The sequence below is a fragment of the Molossus molossus genome, unplaced genomic scaffold (assembly GCF_014108415.1).
Source record: "Molossus molossus isolate mMolMol1 unplaced genomic scaffold, mMolMol1.p scaffold_m16_p_8, whole genome shotgun sequence".
Lineage (NCBI taxonomy): Eukaryota > Metazoa > Chordata > Mammalia > Chiroptera > Molossidae > Molossus > Molossus molossus.
The window spans coordinates 87,260,625-87,283,398 of NW_023425402.1; the positions used below are offsets into that span (position 1 = coordinate 87,260,625).

The following is a 22,774-nucleotide window of genomic DNA, read 5'->3' on the forward strand; positions in this document are numbered from 1 at the left end:
CAGTCAATAAACAGTAGTTGGTGCAGAATATGCGTTTAGTTCGAATAATCATTATCACCAGGGGTGTATCTATGAACAAGCAGGCACTGGTCTCTTTTACAAGGGCTAATGGCCAAGAGTGGAAGGGGCAGGGGTCTTCTTCATTCCACTCTCTGAATCTCAAGACTGTGACACTTCCTTAGTCAAAGGGGCAAGTACATACCATGTGCATGCCTGACAGACCAGGAGCCATAAAAGTGAAAAAACAGGGAGACATTTAAAAATCATTGCCTTCCTTATCACCCTGTAATATAGAATGCTTCCCGTAATATAATCTCATAAATGATAGTTATAATCCTAATCAGTCAACAAAAGATTTAGTTCACGCTGCAAGATTTACTATGTGATTTAAAATGTATTGTATTTCCACTTGAAAATTGGTTTGTTTAAAAGAAAGTACCACACAGTAGCTTCAATATGGGTTAAATAATTATTTGTGGATTCATGTGCAAAGTGGACCACATATGTAGCATTTACTCTAGCAGGAATTATTGTCAGTTCCAAGCAAACTCTTAGAACACAATTCCCCACTTCGAAGTTGGAGACTGCCTATATATAAATCTACTTGATGAGTCATATACTAAAAGTTCAAAATTACTAAAATGTTTGATCAAGGTCCAAGACTAAAAAATCAAAATCAGCAGCTGAGGTAATTCAAACTTTAAAATTTATCATAAAATATGTGACTTATATCAGTATGATGTGCACTGAAATATGTAATTTAAAAAAAAAAAAAAAAAAAAAAAAACTGACATCAAAAGAAAGAGTTTAATCAAGAACAATGAAGATATAATGCTGGCTTAAGTTTTCCCACCAAAATAGTGAATATAAGAACATCATACACAGCTAAAAAGACTGAAATATCATTCTGCAAATAAACAGAAACTAGAAATAAAAAACAAAAATTATCAAAAGCATAGTGAAGTAACTGCCAAAGAAAAAAAATTTTTTTTCTGGTAGAAGGTCAGCTATTTCATTTTCATTGAGAAATAATATTTAAGATACTATTTCCTGCAAGAAATACTAGTAATATAATATCAGTATATAAAAGACCATAATTTCTACTTAGTTTTCCTTGGTATTCCTGATATTAGAAAATATGAATTATAAATTCAAGTTGGTCAGCTGTTATTGCAAGCATTAGTAATTCCTGTCATTCTACTGATTTCTTTCTCTCAGGCAGTAGTTCTCCAGCAGAAGTAACACATCAAAATCAAATAGGGACTATTTTGAAAATATACATTACCAAATGCCACCACATCTCAAGTGAAGCTACAGTATCTATGTTTTGAACACCCCCACCCTCCCCCCACCCCCCCGTGATTCTGATTGCTAGGCAAAGAACCTGCTTTAAAGGAAGAATTCCATACTTGTCCTACTGACTGGAAGAGCTCTCACTTGGTCTCCCACTGCTGAAACTTAGATTGTAGCACTCAGAGCTGGCAGTAGGAAAGAGAAAAACTCATTTCATTACTTACAGTGAAAAAGTTAAAGAGATGTGATAAAATTATCTATTTAAAGAACATGCAACCATACTTGAAAACTTTTTATATATTTATTTTGAAGTATGCATTTAGGACAAATGGTTTTGAAAATGTATAAAAATAATGTATGTATTAATCCAACTTCAATATTTACATGGTCCCTTAAAAATTTTTCATCAAAAATGTATTTCAACAACCTCCACAGTATTCTTAAAAGTCAGGAATTTAAGATTTTTCTAATAGAAAAATTCTAGTGTTCACCTACAGAAAAATAATGAAATTGAGAATGATACCACTAATATTTTAAAATGTAATCTTTCTGAACTATGCTATGCCACATATAAGAAAAATCTTTATCACTAAACTATAATAATCCTAAGTGGTAACATTAGCATTTCATTTAAGAACAAAGCACAAAAATATTTTATAAAAGAAAATATCCCATTGTAAAAAAGTTTAATGCTTCAAACAAAAATACTGTATCTGAGATCTGATTCCACAATATCAAGTTTTCATATGCAATTTGTAAACATACACCCATTATAGGCTATCAACTTAAAGCCAGTTATCACTAAAAAAGATAGAGTAAAAACGAAATTTCAGTGCAAAAATACGTATCAACTAAACTTATCAACTGACTTAAGACAGTTTTAATATAAAAATCACAACTTAAATCCATAATATAGTCATCCTATAAAGACTTTAAGTCCCTTTAAAATAAAAAGCTCTACAACAGTTATCTAGTTTTCCTTTTTGTTACTATTCTCTAGTAAAAACTTTCTTTTGATTAGCTTTTACAATGTCATCAGGAGATGCAGATTTGAAGTCAAATGGTGTTATTGCTATAATAGGATTTATTTCTTTGTCCTTTATGTCTTGAACTTGCCTACTATAAAGAAAAGTCTTATAAAGTTCAAGGGTGCGTCGCTTGCAGCTTTTCAATGGGTAACGAAGACACAGTGTTGAAGCAAAAGCTGAAGGTCTAGCAGCAAGGGCCTTGGTCCAGGACAGAGAAAATGGTGGCTTCTTAGTCAGACAGCCTTTATGGATTTTCTTATTATCCTTAGTAGAAATGGAATGTTTCCCTAGCTTCGAACTCAGAACTTTAGTTCCAGGTGTTGAAGCAACTGACTGGTCTACTGAGGGTATTGGAACAAAATCTGGGGTTTTTATAAGAACACTAAGGTCAATATTTGAATCTATTTCAGGTGACCTCATTTCAGATAAACTGAGCTGAAAGGATTCTTTCTTAATCTGAGAGTTGTCTATATCAATCGTTTCTGCAATCAAATCAGAAAGTGACAAATTCTCAAAGTCCCTTGTAGGAGAAGTTTTACAAAATGACAAAGATGACAGAGATCCTGTTAATTCTGATGCTCCAGCTGAGGAATGATACCGATTTGCTAGTTGTGACAGGGGAAAAGACCCCAAACTTAGATCTGAGAAACTAGCAGATGGCTTGTTACAAAGATCAGATAAAGTACAGCACTGGTTTGGATTGTTTTCTTTGTGGTCCTGAAACAGTTCAGCTAGGGATGGACTTCCACATTGGGAGAACTGCAAATTGTCATTTTCTAAAATACAATTCTTCACACTTTGTTCAACTGAAGAAACGTTTCCAACTTCAGTCACTTTATGAGCATTTGAATTATCTAGAGCCATATTTTCCAATGAGCTAGTTAGGAGCAAAGGATCACTTAAACTTTCTAAATTGCTTGGTACTGGAATGTTTTGCACATCAGGTACTGAATTATTTTGAATAAATAAAGAGTTATTCGGTGTCATGTTCTTTATCAATAATGATTTTAAATCTGGTATTCCTTTGAACGTAGAATCATCTTTGGAAACACATTCAGATGCATGAGGTCTTAACAAATCAGCATCTAGACTCTTTGAAAGTAAAGTTTCCAGACTATCTGTGGATGATAATCTGACAGATGGCTGACTTTTAAAAGAATCTCTTGGCATATCATCAATTAGTTCAGCTAGTGGCAGCTCTTTTGTTAGCTTATATGATTCTAGTATCTTTTCACTTTTAGGCCTATCAAGTTTCTTTTTTTTATGGAGTAAAAAGTGACTTGGTACAACTGAGGAATTATGATATAATCCACATTTTGCTACTGCACCAGAAAAATCTAATGGATTGCTACTGCAATTCAAATGGTTTGCAGACTCAGGACAAGAGCTTTGAACATTATCAGTTGAAACTTCAGAGAAAGATAATAAGACTCCTTACCTTACAAAAGCCATTAATTTTCAGATGAACAGGTTCACATATGCAGAACACAGTCACAGCAACCAAAAGGAAACATGAAATGAGGCATTTAATTACTAAATGTTTCTTTTGATTATATGAATAAAATGATAGTCATTATTCAATAAAAGTGAACACTCTAAAAATCAACAATAAAAGAATTTTACCTTCCTTTAACTATCTAAAGCAACCTTCATACATTGTTCATTGATATATATAAAAATATAAGTACCAAGTTAATCAATGTTCTAATTTCTACAATTTTATAATGTTAAGGTGTTAACATACTTAAATTATAGTCAGGAATGTCTCAAATTCAAAATGTCTAAAAAAAAAAAAAAACAATGAAAAGAACTAGGTTCATCTTCTGTATTTTTAATGTATTAAAAACAAGCAAAACCACCCTATAATTTAACTTCTACAATGATCTGGGATAAACTATTGCTATAGATGGCATATTACAGACTCACTTTCATGATTTGGTCAGTTAAAAAGTGCAACCCCTCAAAATTAAAAAAAAAAAAATTTTAATGGAAAATAAAAACCACCCTATTTCATGGTAGCAGACTGCACATAACTTTGTTGTGGCAAAAATCTAGTCCTCAGCTAACAGGAAATATCAACCCAGTTAATAATCATCATGCTCCCTCTGACAGATCTCATACCAATTACTATAAAGTTATCTCAGTTTCCCCTTCTTATGTTGACTAAATTCCAAATTTAACCCAAAACTCTACAAACTTAAAATTAAACATCTGGCTATAAAATTCAAGAGTGGTATAATTGTGATGCCTATGATATTTAAATAAAACTAAATTACATTTATAAATACTATAAGCATAAAAGGATTTTTTTTACATTGTTGGGCTATAAATTTCCACCTCCTGACCCACTAGAGTTAAAAAACAACAGTGCCCTGGCCTTTAGAGTGCTTGCCCGCAGACCAAAGGGTCCTGGGTTCAATTCCCAGTCAAAGGCACGTACCTGAGTTGCAGGTTCAACCTGGAGGCAATCAATTGTATCTCTCTCACATTGATATTTCTCTCTCTCTCCTTTCCTATCTTACCCTCTATCTAAAAATCAATGGGAAAATATCCTCAGGTGAGGATTAACAACAACAACAAACAATAGTAATTTGAAAGCTCTCTAGCCCTGGCCAGTTTGGTTCAGCGGTCAGAGCGTAGGCCCACGGACCAGAGTCCCAGGTTCGGTTCCCGCTAAGGGCACATACCTCGGTTGTAGTTTGTCCCCGGCCCCGGTTGGGATCATGTGGGTGGCAGCCACTCGATGTCTCTATCTCACATTATGTTTCTCTCTCTCTTTTCCCCTCTCTCTCCCTCCCACTCTATCTGAAGATAAATGCAAAAATGTCCTCAGGTGAGGATTAAAAAAAAAATTAAAAGCTCTCTAAACTCTTAACAAAAAGCAAAGTGTTTTGTCTTATTTTAAATAGAATTTTATTTCCTCCCATATCCTGTTAGTTATGAAAGCAAGCAAGGAAATTAAAAAATACAAACAAAAAAACCAGGCTTTGACAGAGGGAGCACAGCACTCAGCTTAAAAATTCGCAGACTAGAAAACCAACTGAGTTATTGTAACATGCTCAATTTTCTGCCTATTTTCCATAACAGCTCACACAATTAAAAGCCTCTTTTAAAGCACTAACTGTAAAACAACTAAAAGAGAACAAGTAAAAGCATACCTTTTGCTATCTTTCCTGTAGAGGTTGCTCCCTCACTCCTGACCTTCAAATTCTGCATTTTATCTTGTTCCAGAACCATTGACAAAGCCTTCTGCACATCAAACTTGTTCTTCAAAACTGCTTCAACCAATACGTCACGTGGCACCCCATCTCCCAATACCTCTCTCATGTGATCAAGGCATGAATTAAGACGAGCTAGAACAGACAGCAATAATTAAAAGGTATACTAAATGGTGTCATGCAAGAAACCTCAATCTTCAAACCTGAAAGAAAAATTTGACACTATAACAAGATATTCAATGCTACCTTTTCCTCCACAACTTATTTATAATGATTACATTTTAATCCACAATATACCTATCTTCCTTTATCAAAGGAACAATTTTGTTAATTAAGAAAGCACTATGATAAATGTCTCCTAAATAATACTGACTAATGCTTTGAAAAAAATGTAAATTATAGCCCTGGCTAGTTTGATTCAGCGGTTAGAGCATCGGCCCACAGACCAAAGAGTCTCAGGTTCACTTCTGGTCAAGGGCAGTTAGGTCCCCGGCCGTAGTCAGGGTGGTGCGAGCGGCAACCAATCAATGTGTCTTTCTCACACCGATTTTTCTTTCTCTCTCTCCCCCTCCCACTCTATCTGAAGTGAAGATAAGTGAAAATATATCCTTGGGTGAGGATTTAAAAAAAGTAAATTATACACATTAATATCTATTTTCAGTGATGAAGTTTGCACTGACAATGTTTTACATGTGTACAAAGGGAGGGGTAGGTGTGAAAATATTTCTAACTTCTTAAGTGAACCTAATTAATCACTAATTATATTTCTTAAAATTTCTTAAATACTACTACCTTAAGTTTTCTTTAGGCTAACTTCAGTTTCCTCCAGCCAACTAAAATCACCCTTAATAACTCTTTAAAAATGGGTATGATAACCTAACATTAAAATGTCATAAAAATAAGGAAATCCAGTAGATTAAGATAATGGACATTCATTTTAAAAATAAAAATATTTTAATCTAAAAGTCTAAATCGTTAAGAATTTTTATTTTCTGATGACCATATTAATTACTTATAAAAAGCAATTGCTAATAATATTCCTTAATGATGTAAATTCCATGAAAATTATATCCCTGGATCCTAAAATAGGGCCTGGTAGAGGTCACTGAATACAAATGGATGAACTACCCTAGCCAGTTTGGCTCAGAGGTTAGAGAGTATTGGCCTACAGACTGGAGGATCTTGGGTTTGATTTCGGGCCAAGGGTTGGTACCTAGATTGTAGGTTCGATCCCTGGCCCCATGCAGGAGGCAATCATCAACAGTGTTTCTCTCTTTCCCTCTCTCTCTCCTCCTCCCTCCCTCTCTCCCTCCCAATATAAAAATCAATGGGAAAATATTCTCAGGTGAAGATTAAAAAAAAAGGATGAACATGTTAATTTTATTTGTATAGCACTTGACAGTTTTCAAAATAGTTTATGTATTTTGTAATCCTCACAATAACTCTATAGCCTATATATAATGCAAATTCTAACTAAAAAAATAATAATATGCTTGAAAATCATGGAATTATACCCCACAATGACAACAACTACACTTTCTTTAAAAATACAATCAAACAGTCCAACTAGTGTGACTCAGTGGTTGAGCGTCAACCCATGCACCAAGAGGTCACCGGTTCGATTCCCAGTCAGGACACATGCCCAGGTTGTGGGCCAAATCCCCAGTGGGGAGCATGCAGGAGGCAGCCAATCAATGTTCTCTTTCACTGATGTTTCTGTCTCTCTCCCTCTCCTTTCCCCTCTCTCTAAAATCAATAAAGAAAAAATTTTTTTTAAAAACATGCAATACCTGACTACTTAGTCAAGGACACACAGGTCCCTTTTCCCTTAGATTGTCAAATAAAAAAATGACAACAGCCAAAATAACAATAGATGTCCTATGTGAATGAATCAAAATTATACCTATTCTTTTTGTCAGATCAGCAAAAAATATATTTTTTGGTGTGCTACAGAATTTTAGTAATTAGTTTGTGTGCCATGAGATGTAAAAGGTTGACAATCATAGCTTTAGAGTGTACCCCTTCTACTGGTTAAAAAAAAAAATTGCTATAAAACAGTACGCCATGTTATGCCAGCAGCAGCCTCATACATCTCATTTACTGAGTCTTGATTTAATCTCATGCTTTACATGGTAACATGCTAAAAGATTTGTAAGCTAAGAGCTACAGACATACAACACAGGCTAGGTGTACAGCAGGCTGTTACCATCTAGGTTTGTGTAAGTGCACTCTATGATGTTCATACACCAATGAAATTATCTCAGAATGTAACCCAATGTTTAGTGGCACATGGCTATATTAAAAATAAATTCCTCAAATATTGGGTAATTCTGCTCTGCTTGAATCCAAGATTAATTTTAGGCTAATAATCTATATTTGTAAAATTATACCATACCTATTTCCATAAATACATGGATTATTAAAACTAGAACAGAATACTTAGTATAGCTAGCATCAGGGCTTCTTCTAATTAATTATAGCAACTATTTTCTATACATACACAAGGAATAGAGATATGGAGTCAGCCTGTCTTGATTCGTATCCTAATGCCACTCACTAGCTGGTGCAACTTCAGCCAATTTACTTCTCTGTGTCTCATTTTCCTTACCTCTAATATGAGGACAATAACTGGCCTACCTCATAAAGTTGCTATGAAGATTAAATATATTAATACCTGAAGAACATTTAGAAGAGAACCTGGAAAGCATTTAGTAAAGGTTAGCTATTGTCATTATTATTGTTATCATGCAATTACTTACATATGTCAGATGAGAATGATTACCTTTCATTCTCAAACATATCTTTGAATTTTATACCTTACTAATCATTCTGAGGCTTAGGAAAAAAAGTATAAGACTTCTACTCTATTCCTACTCTCTCATCCCACAAAGACAACTATAACAGTTTCTTCAAACATACAATCAGCCCTAGTTGATGTGGCTCAGTTGGTTGAGCATCATCCTGTGCACTGAAAGGTGCCGGTTTAATTCCTGGTCAGAGCACATATCCAACCCAAGTTGTGGGTTCCATCCCTGGTTGGGATGTGTATGGGAGGCAATGTTTTATTCTCACATCAATGTTTCTCTCTCTCTCTAAAAAAAAAAAAAAAAAATCAATAAAAAAATATATTTTTTAAAAAGTATCTTTACCTAAAATACACACACACACACACAGATACTACTAAAGAGTTTATATACCAGTTCCTCCACAAACTTTTATCCAGATTGTTAAATGTATTTACAGTGGATAAATTTATTTTCCTTCTATATCTGTTGTTTCCTTTTCTGCTTTCTAAGTTTGTGTATTTGTGCTTTCTCTCCATTTTTCTTGGTTAGCAACTGACATATACTCTACTGATTTATTCAATGATCAGCTCTCAGATTCTTACATTTCTTCTTTCTATTTTCAAAGTAATTGTTATCAATTTTCAACTTACAAATATTTATAGAACAAAGTCACACTAGAGAAAGCGCAAATCAGCTCAGCTGTGCTCATCATCAACAGATGGTTTTACTATTAGACCTAGCCATTTTTATTCTGCTTCAATGTTCATCAATCTATGGCTTGAGTGATATGTCTGAAAAATGTCATGTTTAAAATTTAGTTATAAAAGACAAAAGCCTAAATACAAATATCTTTGTTAAAATATTTAAGAGAACTGCCCTGGCCGGTTTGGCTCAGCGGTTAGAGCGTCCCAGAGAGACCGGGTTCGGTTCCCGCTAAGGGCACGTACCTCGGTTTCAGTTTGTCCCCAGCCCTGGTTGGTCGTGCGGGTGGCAGCCACTCGATGTGTCCCTTTCACGTCGATGTTTCTCTCTCTCTCTCTCTTCCTCTCTCTCCCTCCCACTCTATCTGTACAAAAAATGGAAAAATGTCCTCAGGTGAGGATGAAAAAAAAAAAAAAAAATTAAGAAAACTAAAAAGATGCAAACTCAGAACCAATGTCATTACCATTTACCAGTTCTATCTTGACACTTAATTTACATGGATATGACCCATCAGGACACTTGTATAGTGTTATTTTGGACTTAAAATTTTTAAAAATAAAAAATAAATAACAGCCTTTTGGCACCTAATGTTTTGTAAGGAAATGAACTTCTATAATCTAATCATAAGCTCTACATAAGAGCATATGAAACCATAAATATCACTAAAAAAAAAAAAAACAAAAAACAAAAACCACCAAAGTTTCTCTCTTAAGATCAGATGAAAATTTCAATCAAAAATTAGTTACTAAATAATAGCCACACAATCAATTTTCAAATTTACAGTTAACCATATACTCTGCACAAAATATACTTAATAAAATGTAAATTTTCCTTGGAAACATAAGATGCATTTGCACCATTACTACCCACAATCACTATCATGAACAATCACAATAAAACTGGTAAGTTCTGGTATATTAATTATTGGTCATTTTCAGATAAGAAACACAGACTTTTACTATACCTTGATCAAATTCACTTAGTTGATTGTTCAAAAGAGAATTGGAGGATTCTTTCATATCTTCATAATCATATTCTTCCACAGACTCAACAGGTTTGTCACGTCTTGAGTAAATAAACTGAGCAGCTAGAATAAAAAATTATTGCAGAATGCTTTTGTACAGCCATTTCTCATTAACTTTTTCTAACAAAAGTTAAAGTAAAAATTAGTGATTCTGCTCTACTACCTATAGCCATTTATCTACATTCTATAATAATGGATATATAAAAACAAAGACAAAACATATCATACCACAAATCCTTCTCACATGTCCTTACTATTTATTTGCCTCTTATAATCATCTTCCTGCTTTCATTCCCCTGAGCTTACTTTCTCTATAGTTTTCAAAAAACTACCTTTCCTAATATCTCATCCTTGCCTAGTATTTTAATTTTCTTAAAATTTTCTCTTCCTTGGTACAAGTATTCCAAACCTCATATCAAACTAGCTTATTTGCATAATTAAGAAAATACTAAAAACACACTAAGTTTTCAATTTCCAAGAATTACTAATTTGCCTGAACCCAAGAGTTGACCAAAATCATAGTATGAACAACTCATACTTTCAATCATATACTTACACTGTACACCAGTGTCATATGCCCAACTATGACTTTCAGACATCAGTCTCTGCTACTCTGCGCAGTACTGGCACAGTGTTATCACTCAATATGTAATTGGGTATTATGTATTTTATTAAAAGGAGAAAAGAAAAAACATCAAAGTGCCAATATATGCCTGAGTATCACATACAAAATACAAGTGAGCAAAGAAGAAAATCATCATGAATGCCCAAAAGGCGTTGACTCCTCTGCCTCAACTGAATGCCCACTGAACTATAGTCTTGGAGACTATGTTCAATTGTGAAGGAACAAAATTAACGAATAAATTAAGAAGGATAGAAATATCAATACACTATTCTAAAAGCAATGTGTTATTAGAGCTTTTATATTATTTAGCTTTCTGGAAGAGCATGTGACATATAAGTCTATTGCTTAACATTCCCACATTTGACTTTTGTGCATGTTTTCAGGAAGTCACTATCTATGAAAGTAAGGAAAACTAACTACATTCAAAATTTATAGATAATGCATATATAGACAATAGATAATACTATGGCTTATGTGTAAAACCATACTCAGAATGCCATGGCATAAATGCTATCTATTCGCAGTATAAATCAATGATGGTTTTATAGATTAGCAGGAAGGCAAAACAGAAAAAAGTAATGACATATTTTAAAAGCCAAATGAGTAATGTGCAGATAACATGTGGCAGAAGCACAGAAGATTAAGTAATCACTGAAGACCAGAGCAGTTATAACAAGGAGGTAATAACATCAGAAAAATTGAAGAGGTAGAAGACATCTTAGATAAGAACAGAATAAGAGAAATACTGAGCAGTTGAGAGAATTAAATGTATTCTGCTATAATGTACATTTCCTTAATCAAACTAGCTCATACCAAATGATATAGGGATATAATCAAAGTATAATATTCAAGTTGCTTTGGTTTATGAGATTTTCCCCCCCAATATTTCTCTATTTTGCATCACTGCATAATAACAGCAGGTAGAAAGTCCAGTAACACTAACCACAAAATATTATAACTATAACTGTACTGTAATACCAGATAGCCCCACATTCTTCCTCTTGGCTCAGTTTGGCCACATGTCCTGTCATGTCCTGTCTTTGTGTGTGCTTACCGCTTGGCTCTCTAAGATCTGTAAACATTTTGCCTTTGCAACATTACTCATTATTTTTAACTCTTTCTTACACCACTTTTCCATCAGGCTTTCCCCATTTTTATTAAATACGTCCTATGTTTACTGGAATATTTATTAGAAAGTTAACATAGCCCTGGCCAGTGTGGTTCAGTTGGTTGCAGCATCGTCCCATGAACTGGGACAGGACACAGGTTCAATTCCTGGTCAGGGCACATAGCTAGGTTGTAGATTTGATCCTCAGTTGGGGCACATGCAGGAGGCAACTCATCAATGTTATCTCTCTCACATCAATGTTTCTCTCTCTCCCCCCCCCCACCTCCCTTCCTCCCTCTCTAAAATCAATTTTTTAAAAAGGGAGAAAAAAATGTTAATGTATCTTTTTCAAACGTGCAAGAATTTTTATTATGATTACTGTTTTTGTTAGCACTTTATAGGTGAGTGGTCTGTCATGATCCTATTTTTTCCCAGAAGTTCAGCTATTTTTAGCATACCATTTTAAAGACCACAAGGTGGTCATTTTTCAAGAATGCATATATATCCCTATTTCCGCCCCCTCTTGTGCAAGGAGACTATAACACTGCTATTATAAAGTCAGCCTGGCTAAACAGCAGAAGAAACATCCTACTTTATAGATACTCTAAGATGACCACTTTTTTCACATTAAAATCTCAGAGTGTGGGAATGTCTCAATCACATGGCATCTTAGCATTATGTAATACTTAAGACTGATGGTTTATTTTTTTTTTTTTAAGTGGTACATAACATAATGGTTAAGTCTTAAAATCCACATCTTCTTCGAGTTAGTAAAAGGCGGTAGTACTAAAAAATATAAACTGGGCCATTTTGTAGTTGGTAACTTATAAATTACTTTCCTGGTTGAAATAAACTATTCAGTTTAGCTTTTAACAGCAACAAATATACTTTCTCCGACTTTCTCTCATAGCTCTGAGCTGTGAGGAAAAACGTAAGAAAAATAAAAAATTAAGTGATGTAAGAAATCAGATACTTACTCCTCAACAATTTTCACTTAGGAACTATTGACAGAGAAAAGGAAGTTGTCAATGTCTAGGCTTCTACTCTACCTCCTAGGGGCTATTTTTTCTGGGGGGTTTTCCTGCCCCAAACCCCCACGAAAATCAACTCAGAAAGCTATACTGTGGTCACTGTTTTGGAAATATTAATGGTTGGATTTCCAGGGCAGTGGGGAGGGGAGGAGGGTAGTTAGAGGAAGAAAAAATGTCCAAATATTTGAGGTTGAAATGAGAGCCCAAAAGGTATCAAATGTAATAAAAAGAGAGAAAGGCAATGGTAAAAAAAAAAAAGGGGGGGGGGGGTGGTAAATATAAAATGCTATTCCTTTCTAAAAATTTAAATGCTTTCTAAAAAATTGGACACCCTTAGTGGCTTTTAAAATTAAGGCATTTTGACAGACATAAAAGTTCAAAGAATTCAAAACCTGACTCCTGAAATTGCCTAAAATTGTTTCCTAAACACCTTAAAATAAAAATCATACGAAGCATTCATTCAAGATTTGGCTTCCTAGGTCTCTTCCCCTGGGATAGTTGGATTCAGTGGTGCTAGCATGGGGCAGGGAACCTGGATTTCATTTCGGCTGACTGGTAGCACCAGGGAAGGTTAGAAAGCACTCGCCTACCAGTCTTCCCTTTCATCTGGCTCACTGATAGTCCACTTTGTATCACTTCATCATTACCTTCCAAAAATACTACTCCCTTATTCAAAACCCTTTAATAAGCTGACACTACACACCTAAATTAAAAACTATGTTCCACAATTTGGCTCCTAGTTTCTTTCCTAGCCCTATTTCCTACCGCAATTGCATTTATCATGTGGCTCTTCCCAAACACACCTCCCTTAGAGGCTACTGCTTAAGCACCATTGTTTCCTCTGTCTAGTATGCCACTGACGCCCATATTTACCAGTCCCAATCCCACCTCTTCCAGAAGGCTTCCCAGACTCCTTCAGGCACAACTATTTCTTTACCCACCATACTGTTATGTAGCATGCTGTATGAATGGGATTTTTCAGTGACTGCCTTATACTACACTAATTTATAAATGTATTAGACTAGGCTTTTTCTTACATGTGAATTGATGCTCAATAAAGGATATGAGTTGGAATGGAATGAATAAGGATCACTACTGTTAGCATGTAACCACAGAAGGAGACCATTACATGAAGTGGTTCTAATGCCTTGGTGGCAAATAGAAAACTAAAGCAGAGTTAATTCCAGTAAATGCCTCTGGATTAAGAACAACCAATCACGCTCTGGCCAGTTTGGCTCAGCGGTTAGAGCGTCCACCTGCGGTCCGGAGAGACCCGGGTTCGGTTCCCGCTAAGGGCATGTACCTCGATTGCAGTGTGTCCCCGGCCCTGGTTGGTCGTGCGAGTGGCAGCCATTCAATGTGTCCCTTTCACATCGATGTTTCCCTCTCTCTCTCTTCCTCTCTCTCCCTCCCACTCTATCTGTACAAAAAAATGGAAAAATGTCCTTGGGTGAGGATAAAAAAAAAAAAAGAACCACCAATCACAAAAAAACAACTAGGTTCGCTCAGCTGGTGTGGTTCAGTGGTTGAGTGTCGACCCATGCACCAAGAGGTCGCCAGTTTGATTCCCGGTCAGGGCACATGCCCAGGTTGTAGCCCAAATACCCAGTGCGGGGCATGTTGGGGGTGGCCAATTGATGTTCTCTCTCATCGATGTTTCTATCTCTCTCCCTCTCCCTCTAAAATCAATAAAAAGAAAAAGATTTTTAAAAAGCGAACTAGGTTCTCCCAGATAATGTAACCACTTAAGCTATAGACAAGCAAATAACTTCTTTGCTTTACTTTGCATCTTTCTATAAAAACTTAGCCCTTATCTCCTATAATGGAGTGCTCCTAACCACCTGCAGTTTGGCGCTGCCAGATTCAAATTGTCGTTTGCTCAAACTCTTTTTAAAAAAATCTTAATATGCCTCGGTTTATCTTTTTCTAAAAATATTTTTTAATCCTCACCCCAAGGATATGTCTTCATTGATTTTTCGAAAGAGAGGAAGTGGGGGAGAGAGAGCGAAGAATATCAATGTAAGAAACACTGACCGGCTGCCTACACTATGCACCCGACGGGGATTGAACCTGCAACCTAGGTAATGTGCCCTGACTGGGAACGGACCCCGCAACCTTTTGGTGTATGGGGACAACGGTTCAACCAACGAGCCACCCAGCCAGGGCCCTCAGTTTATCTTTTAACACTTCTGATTATATTAGTTAAAACAAAATTCACAACTGTCCAAATAAAGTTTTATATATAGGCTCTTTTTGCTATCTCCAGCTCTTTGATGTCTGTTCAATATTCAATATCAAAATTAATCCTTCTGCCCTGGCTGTAGGTTGTTCTCAGCTGGGGCATGTAAGGAGGGCAGCTGATAGATGTTCTCTCTCACATGTTTCTCTCTTCACTCTGTGTCTCCCCCAGCACCTCCCTTCTCTCTAAAATCAGTATGCATATCCTTGGGTGAGGATTAAAAAAAGAAAGTCAATCTTCCTAAAAGGGAAAAAAGCTATCACAGTCAGAAATCACCCTTTGATCAGGAAAACTGTGCTTAGTAGAGTTTGAAAAATACATTGGCTGATAAATTTTACAAATTTCTACTAACTGATAAAGTCACTCAGTTATCAGAATTCATTAGACCCAGAATATGATCATCTCTTCAATGACATTAGCTGCTTCTTTAAGAAAAGTATCCTTCTAATAGAAGGATATTTTAGATAATAGTTCTAAAACTATTCATTTCATTAAAAATATCTTGGAAAATATAACACTAATAAGAAAAGTTTCTGATATGATATTGCTATGTTATACAGTCAGGCACTGCTTAACAACAGGGATATATTCTAACACACCTAAGCTATAGGGTATACCAACGCCATATATGCGGTCTGTCACTGACTGAAATGTTGTTATGTGGTACATGACTATACATGTTTTGAAAAATTTTAAAAACTCAAAACCACATGCTTTAGTTAAACATACCAGTTTTCACAGAAGAAACTCAAAACCATTTATCTCTTACTTTGATAAAGTCAGTTTACTTCTTGGTGTGTTCAAAAGTAACTCTCAAAGAGTCAGATGGTCCTGGATGTGAACCACAAACAATACACACTTCAAGAGCTGTGAGAGACAAGGGTAAATTCTGACCTCAAGAAAACTAGGCCATAAGTGCAAATCTCAGAAAAACACTCTCAGAATACCTAATCTTGTGTACTCTTAGCTCATTACTCAAGATTAAGCATGATTTATCAAGATAATACTAGATAAATGAATAGGCTAGTCTGTAATATTAAGATATTTTTCAGTAGTCTCTCTCTCTATAAAGGTTTTCACCCCTGTACAAGCCATATTCAACCAACTTCCAACTTCTGTAGACCTTAACGCCTGTACTTGAGCCTATCTCCAAACCCAATGCTGTCACCTTGGTCCTAAAAAATGGTTGTCAAAGCAAGTCTCAGAATACCCTGGAGGATTTGTTAAAACAGTAGCTATACCCCACCCTCAAGAGTTTTTGACTGTGAGTTGGGGCCCAGAATTATTTTTCTAACAAATTCTCAAGTCAAGTGACACTAATGGTACATGGACATTTTGAGAACACTATCTAAAATATCCTCACTTCTTCCAAATCAGTGTAATAGTCTCCTAACTAATCTACCTACAATTACTCATGTACTGCCTTCCATCCAGTATCTACTATGCAGAAGAGATTTTTTTAAACCTATCTAATTATCAAGCTGCATCATCTTCCCAGTTTTATGAACGTGCCATGCTCTCTATTGCACTTAGAATGTGAGTGATCAAGTCAGTGCTACCAGATATCACTGTCACCTAGTCAACTCTGATAATGAATTATAGGAGCCCAAAAGTATTATCCTTAATCTCTATAAAATGGTCTTTTGAACCCCTTATTTAGCTTTAAAATGCACTTAAAACGCTTTAACCAAGATTTGCTTATAATTAAATTAACAGGTTAGTTTTTGTTATTAATTCACTGCTATCTTTAATACATTTTAGCGAATAGGCCATATGTTGAAAAAAACACTGTAGTAACTTTGCCAACATAAATATTACATATCTACAACTATAGTCTACTAGGTAAGACTAGATAAATGAATGAGTTAGTCTACATATTTAAATCCAAGAGTCACCTCTCCTAAACAATGTTCAGGGAATGATTAGCACGAGATCACACGGCACTGAACCTGGTAATTGGTTCTGTTGTCGGGTGACGTGACATTCTGCAAAAGTTTTAATTCTTGGGGGGCCACTGACAGTACTTAGCCGTGCCCCAGCCATGCGCCTCTGTTTACTCAAGGTGACTGGTAAACACATGCATTTACTTGACCTGTTCAGTATAAATTTAAAATTACTGTAATACATATAGAAAACTTTTCTGTGAAGTTAAATTTTTCATGCATACTTAATTTTAATTATACAAACTTGTCTACTAAGTAAAAGCAGATAAACTAGTTAATTTGTCAATTTTTTAATGCACACATTTGGAAAACCTACTTTATTATATAACAAACTTCTGGCTTTAATGGATACCCCCTCACCCAAATTAGACGATTATATTGAGGTTTTACTGTATTAAAGAAAAGGCGAGCTTTGATGAAAGTATTAATCACATGAAACCTTTAAACTTGGGGAAAATAAGTTTTAGGAATTACATTTATGCTGTATCTATATTTAATTGTACCCCTTTTATGGCATGGTAAAATTTAGCAGGCATTTTAACTAATTTTATAGAATAGATAGAAATTTGAAGACAGATGTATTGTTAAGAGAAATTACTGAGAGAAAGGTCTGGATCAAAGATCCAGTCTTTGCTGGAGAGAACACATGAGTGTTATCTTTATACATTGGCAAAGAAGAAAACTTTGGGCAGATTAGACAGAAGATGCAGTTCTGATATGGAATCCTACATGAATCTAAACTCCAAATCACTCTATGGCTCCATCAGAAGTCAAAACACACGAATCGATTTTGTTTACCAAGTTGTTTAACAGTAGATAAACTAAAGTACTGTACAAAGGGAACAACACTTCAATGTTTCTAATATTCAAGATATTCCTGAGAATATATCATTAACTGCCATCTACCTTCATAAGTTTTAGTTTTAGATAAAATTACCATTCTAGTACACTTTAGATTAATTGCATGTTACAAAGAATATTGGAAAAGCCAGTTTTCAGAGTTTCCTTCAAATTGTTTAAAGCTAAATAATGGAATCAAAACTTTCAATTCTATTCACGGGTAAAAAAAATCATTTTATACACCTTTAAAAGTTAACATATATTTATCTTTTAAAAATGTTATATAGCCCTGGCCATTTAGCTCAGTGGTCAGAGCATCAGCCTGCAGTCCAGAGAGACCCTGGTTCGGTTCCCCCTAAGGGCACATACCTCGGTTGCAGTTTGTCCCCAGCCCAGGTTGGGGTCATGCGGGAGGCAGCCACTCGATGTGTTCCTTTCACATCGATGTTTTTCTCTCTTTCTCTCTCCCTCTCTATCTCTCTCTCTCTTTCTCCCTCCCTTCCTCTCTCTCTCTCTCTTCCTTTCTCTCTCTCTTCCTTTCTCTCTCTCTCTCTCTTCCTCTCTTCCTCTTTCTTTCTCTCTCTCTCTTGCTCTCTCTCTCTCTCTCTCTCTTCCCTCCCACTCTACCTGAACAAAAATGGAAAAATGTCCTTGGGTGAGGATAAAAATAAAATAAAATAAAATAATAATGTTATATAATGTTATAGGCTTATGGAACATTCTAGTCATAGAATGACACTAACAATATTTTTGAACAACCAAATAATGAAATCAAATGATTTTTTAAATTTACCTGTTGATGGAGAAATACAATAATCATCCTCTACAGACTGGCCATAGAGATCATCATATTCAAAATCTAAAATAAAAAACACAAGATATAAATTCATTTACAAATTCTTATATTCTTAGTTATTAACAAAAAAGCATCTGAAGTTTTTCCAAAAGAAATTAAATTGTTCATCAAAATTAAAGAAACTTGGAATATCCACTTTTCAAAAAAATTCTAAAAATGTTACCTACAAAGTAGGTATTTACTGACTTTCTATATTTATACACTTATAGAGACATACATGGTTCTTGTTTTTAAGCTAACTGGGTTTTATTGTCATTCCAATTTTTCACCTCATGTGATCAAATAATAATGCCACAGACCACATACTTGAATTGTCTTTCTAGTGTTGACAAATATCTGAAATAAAATCCATCCATTTTTTTCACCAAATGCCCTCTAAAACCAAAGCATTTATTTTTTATACAACTAATGAGCACAGGGTATACAATCAGACCATGAAAGCAGATTTTATTCATGAGAACAAGGTAACCTCTATAAAAACTACCTTATCCTAAACTCCCTTGAAGTCACTCTGCTCGGGCTAATAGGCCTTTTTTCCTACTGACCAGAATGTTTTTAACCAAATTTTCCTACGGCTATTCCTCCTCTTGGTTAAGGTTCCCACTCAAATGTCACCTATTTGCAGATGTCTCCCCTGACCACTCCGGTAGAAAGCAGCAAGCCCCGCCATTCGTACTCTCCAGCACACTCCTCCAGCTGAAAGCCTTCAAAGCACTAACTCTGCCTGTTCCACTCCGTGAGACCATAGCTTCTTCAGGGCAAGACTATGTGCAGCCAACTACCTAGATCATGTTTGGCACTAAATTAATACTTGTTTTATTATAAACTAATGAATCAAACAACTTAAAACTAAAAACCCACAAAAAATATAAGTATCTTTGCATAAAGACATTCATTCGACAAATACTAACACTTGGAACTATGTCAGGAACTATTAGGGACATTTGGGGTACAACAGTAAGCGACAGGCACATTCCAGATCTCCACAAACCTGAAATCTAACAGACAACAGACAAGAAAATGGGTAATTACAAAACCATATGACAAGTGTTTGACATGAGAAATACAGAGCTATTGGAGAACACACATATGAATGACAAAAATAGAATTGGGTATGGGGTGGCTAGGGAAAGATCCCAGAAATATAATATTTAAACCAATTCCAAAGGATAGTTAACCAGTTTTTGTTCAAAGGCTGAGACCAAATGTTTATGGCAAAAAAAAATTAGATAAATGCTATTATTGGACTAATATGTATAATTCAATAAATTAGATCACAATCCCAAGTTAATAATAACTTATTAGCAAATAAATGAAGTGCCAGTCACACACAAAAATATTTTTCGATATAAAAAACAAGAATCTTTTTCATTATATCAGTTTTTCAATACTGAAATTGACCATAAAAGGACCACAATAAAAAGATGGAAGAGAATCCTTTCCTTGGATCTTTATAAAACAGTTCTTTTCCTCAACAAAATTTTGGGAGTACTGACTTCATCCAAGCAATATGGTAGCCATTGGAGTAAATATATGGACTTTGCCTTCCTGGCATTTTTATACTGGTAGCTAAGACAGTTATGCAAAGTACTATCCAAATTACAGAGAACAATGTGAGAGTTAAATAGAGAAAACCATGGGCTTTGGAGCACAGACTCTCTCTAATTAAGTTATATTAGTTTTGAGAATTTTAAAATTATTATTCTGAGAAACAAGGGAAAGCTTAACTGAGAAGACCAGAAATATACTGGACCCTTAAAATGAGTAGAAATTTTAAGCAGGAAAAGGGGATGAAGCCCTGGTCGGTTTGGCTCAGTGGTTAGAGCGTCGACCTGCGGTCCAGGGAGACCTGGATTCGGTTCCCGCTAAGGGCATTTACCTCGGTTGCAGTTTGTCCCCAGGCCTGGTTGGGTCGTGTGGATGGCAGCCACTCGATGTGTCCCTTTCACATCAATGTTTCTCTCTCTCTCTCCCTCCCGCTCTATCTGAATAAAAAATGGAAAAATGTCCTCAGGTGAGGATAAAAAAAAAAAGAAAGAAAAGGGAATGAACCTCCTCTGCTATAGGAAAAGTTTGATTATGATGTCATCAGTTGTTCCAAAGAAACATGACCACCTAACCTGGAGATGCCAAGGTAAGAAGATATTTAGCACTCACTCCCTCAGGCCAAGCACTTCTCCAGGAAGCTTTCCCTCACATGGAAATCCTAATCAAACTCCTCCAATTCCCTCTGAATAAGGTACTCTAACTTACTTAGCTTCCTCCAAACTCTGTGAGTACTTTTTGTAGCATCTCATACTCCAGTCATCTACTACTTGTGTATCTCCCCCTTTAGACTCCCTCAAACATCTCACTATCGGTCCCCAAAGCTTAGAACAGTACACTAAGCATTCAAATAATGAAGACTCAGCACTCAATTAATGTTAGTTGAGGAAATGATATTAAAGAAAACAAATTTATTAAATAAATGAATTACTTTATCAAAGTAATTAGGCCTATTCGTGTCTTTTATAGCATATCTGCAAAAATACCTCCCAGGCTAGAGTAATTCCTAAGTAACTCTGGTCCACATACAATACTGAAAAGGGCCTCCATGCTGAGGTGAATACCAGGTACCTAACATATGCCAGGCTGAATTACAGTCTCCAAATGCAGCAGAGGGTGTAAGCTACCCTCCCCTACGGTCAGAGCATACTGATGCTCTACAATAAGCTGCTGAGAATGCCAATAACAACCATCAACATATTAAGTGTACTACATGTGCTGCACTTTACAAAGTAAACAGGTCTTTATTTCTCTTCTGCACTCAATCATGTTTGTCTGTAATTTTAGTTTATATGATACTTAGCATGACCCATAATTATCCACTGCATACAGATGTTGTGCTTGTCCTAAACTAATTGTAACTTCTTTTAAACTCCTAGAGAACATTCATATACATTTTCTTTTATTCTGTCATTTTCAAAATCAGTAAATCCTTTTCGAAGTCCTCTTTCTTCTATTACTGCTTTTTTCCCATTCCAAAAATGCACTTATATTGAGAATTATCAACCAAGAATTAAGTATGTACCTAAAATAATCTAATCTACTTATTCTTTGGGCCTTTTTAATATGTATCTTTTCTACTGTCCCCTAAATTTCCAATTTAACTTGGAAGTCATAATAAAATTAATCAGCTCAAACCAGATTCTGCACTAAATAATTATGAAAACACAGTTACAACAAAACAAATGAATGTGATCATTAACTCAATCAACCCGTGTTTCACAAATAAGCAACGTTTATGGGCCTTTTTGAAAGGGGGTTGGGAAGTCGGGAAAAGGGGCTAGAAGTGGGCAGTGTGTGCCGGCCTGGGAGGAAACAATGGGAGGGAGAGGTGATAACGCTTACGCGCACAAACACCACCGGGTCCCAACCTCGCCAGGCGTCCTTCCCAGATGACGCCGGGCTGCACCTCCCCTGCCCTAAATAACATCAATTCCTAAGAGCAGAAATCACGACATAAAACAATAGTCTGGCACGCAGAGGGCCTATTATTTTCTCCAACTGAGCTCCCTCTGAATTCCAAGCAGGCACCACCGGCCAGAACTCACAAATCCAAGGGGATGCCAATAAGCTGGGATCCCAGCTGGAACGGAGAAAATGACATCCCGGCATAGGCCCGCCACCTACCTTCATCGTAGTTATAGCCGCGAACATTCCGATGCCGGGCCATGGCGGCGAAGAGGGCGTTTGCCACAGCCGCTTACAAAACACCCGCTCAGAAACCGATAAGGCGCCAACTGCGGCCTGGAGAACACCTAAACGCCATTTTGGCTTCCGGCAGGCCTCTGCGCTGAGCGCCTGCGCACGCCGGACGTCCTGTCTGCCCACTGCGCGACCGCAGCCTTTCAGGGTCACCGGCCTGACTGGGAACGCATGCGCACTCGCGCAGATTGGCGTTCCGTTTTGACGTGGCCCCGCCTACACACAGATTGACTGACGAGTTCCAAAACGACGGAATTCCACTGCTCATTATTTGGCGTTTGGAGCAACTGTTACTAGCGAGAATCCTAGACCTACACCGGCGTTCTAGATTATT

General features: G+C 36.1%; 1 protein-coding gene across 4 annotated transcripts in view; it reads right to left on the reverse strand.

Moving 5' to 3' along the window:
* Positions 1-22,553, reverse strand: part of HBS1L (HBS1 like translational GTPase) — an 83,623-nt gene extending 61,070 nt beyond the window's left edge. The window contains exons 1-5 of one of the 4 annotated variants that reach the window (XM_036248069.1): positions 22,366-22,553; positions 18,631-18,696; positions 9,992-10,114; positions 5,480-5,674; positions 2,268-3,754 (exon numbers count right to left, since the gene is read on the reverse strand). In XM_036248069.1, coding sequence (XP_036103962.1) covers positions 2,283-3,754; positions 5,480-5,674; positions 9,992-10,114; positions 18,631-18,696; positions 22,366-22,408 — 1,899 coding nt within the window. In that variant the 5' untranslated portion in view covers positions 22,409-22,553 and the 3' untranslated portion in view covers positions 2,268-2,282. Of the gene's footprint in view, positions 1-2,267; positions 3,755-5,479; positions 5,675-9,991; positions 10,115-18,630; positions 18,697-22,365 lie in introns of those variants that run through there. The other 3 variants (XM_036248066.1, XM_036248068.1, XM_036248067.1) reach the window with 3 other exon arrangements.
* Between the last annotated feature and the right edge of the window lie 221 nt (positions 22,554-22,774).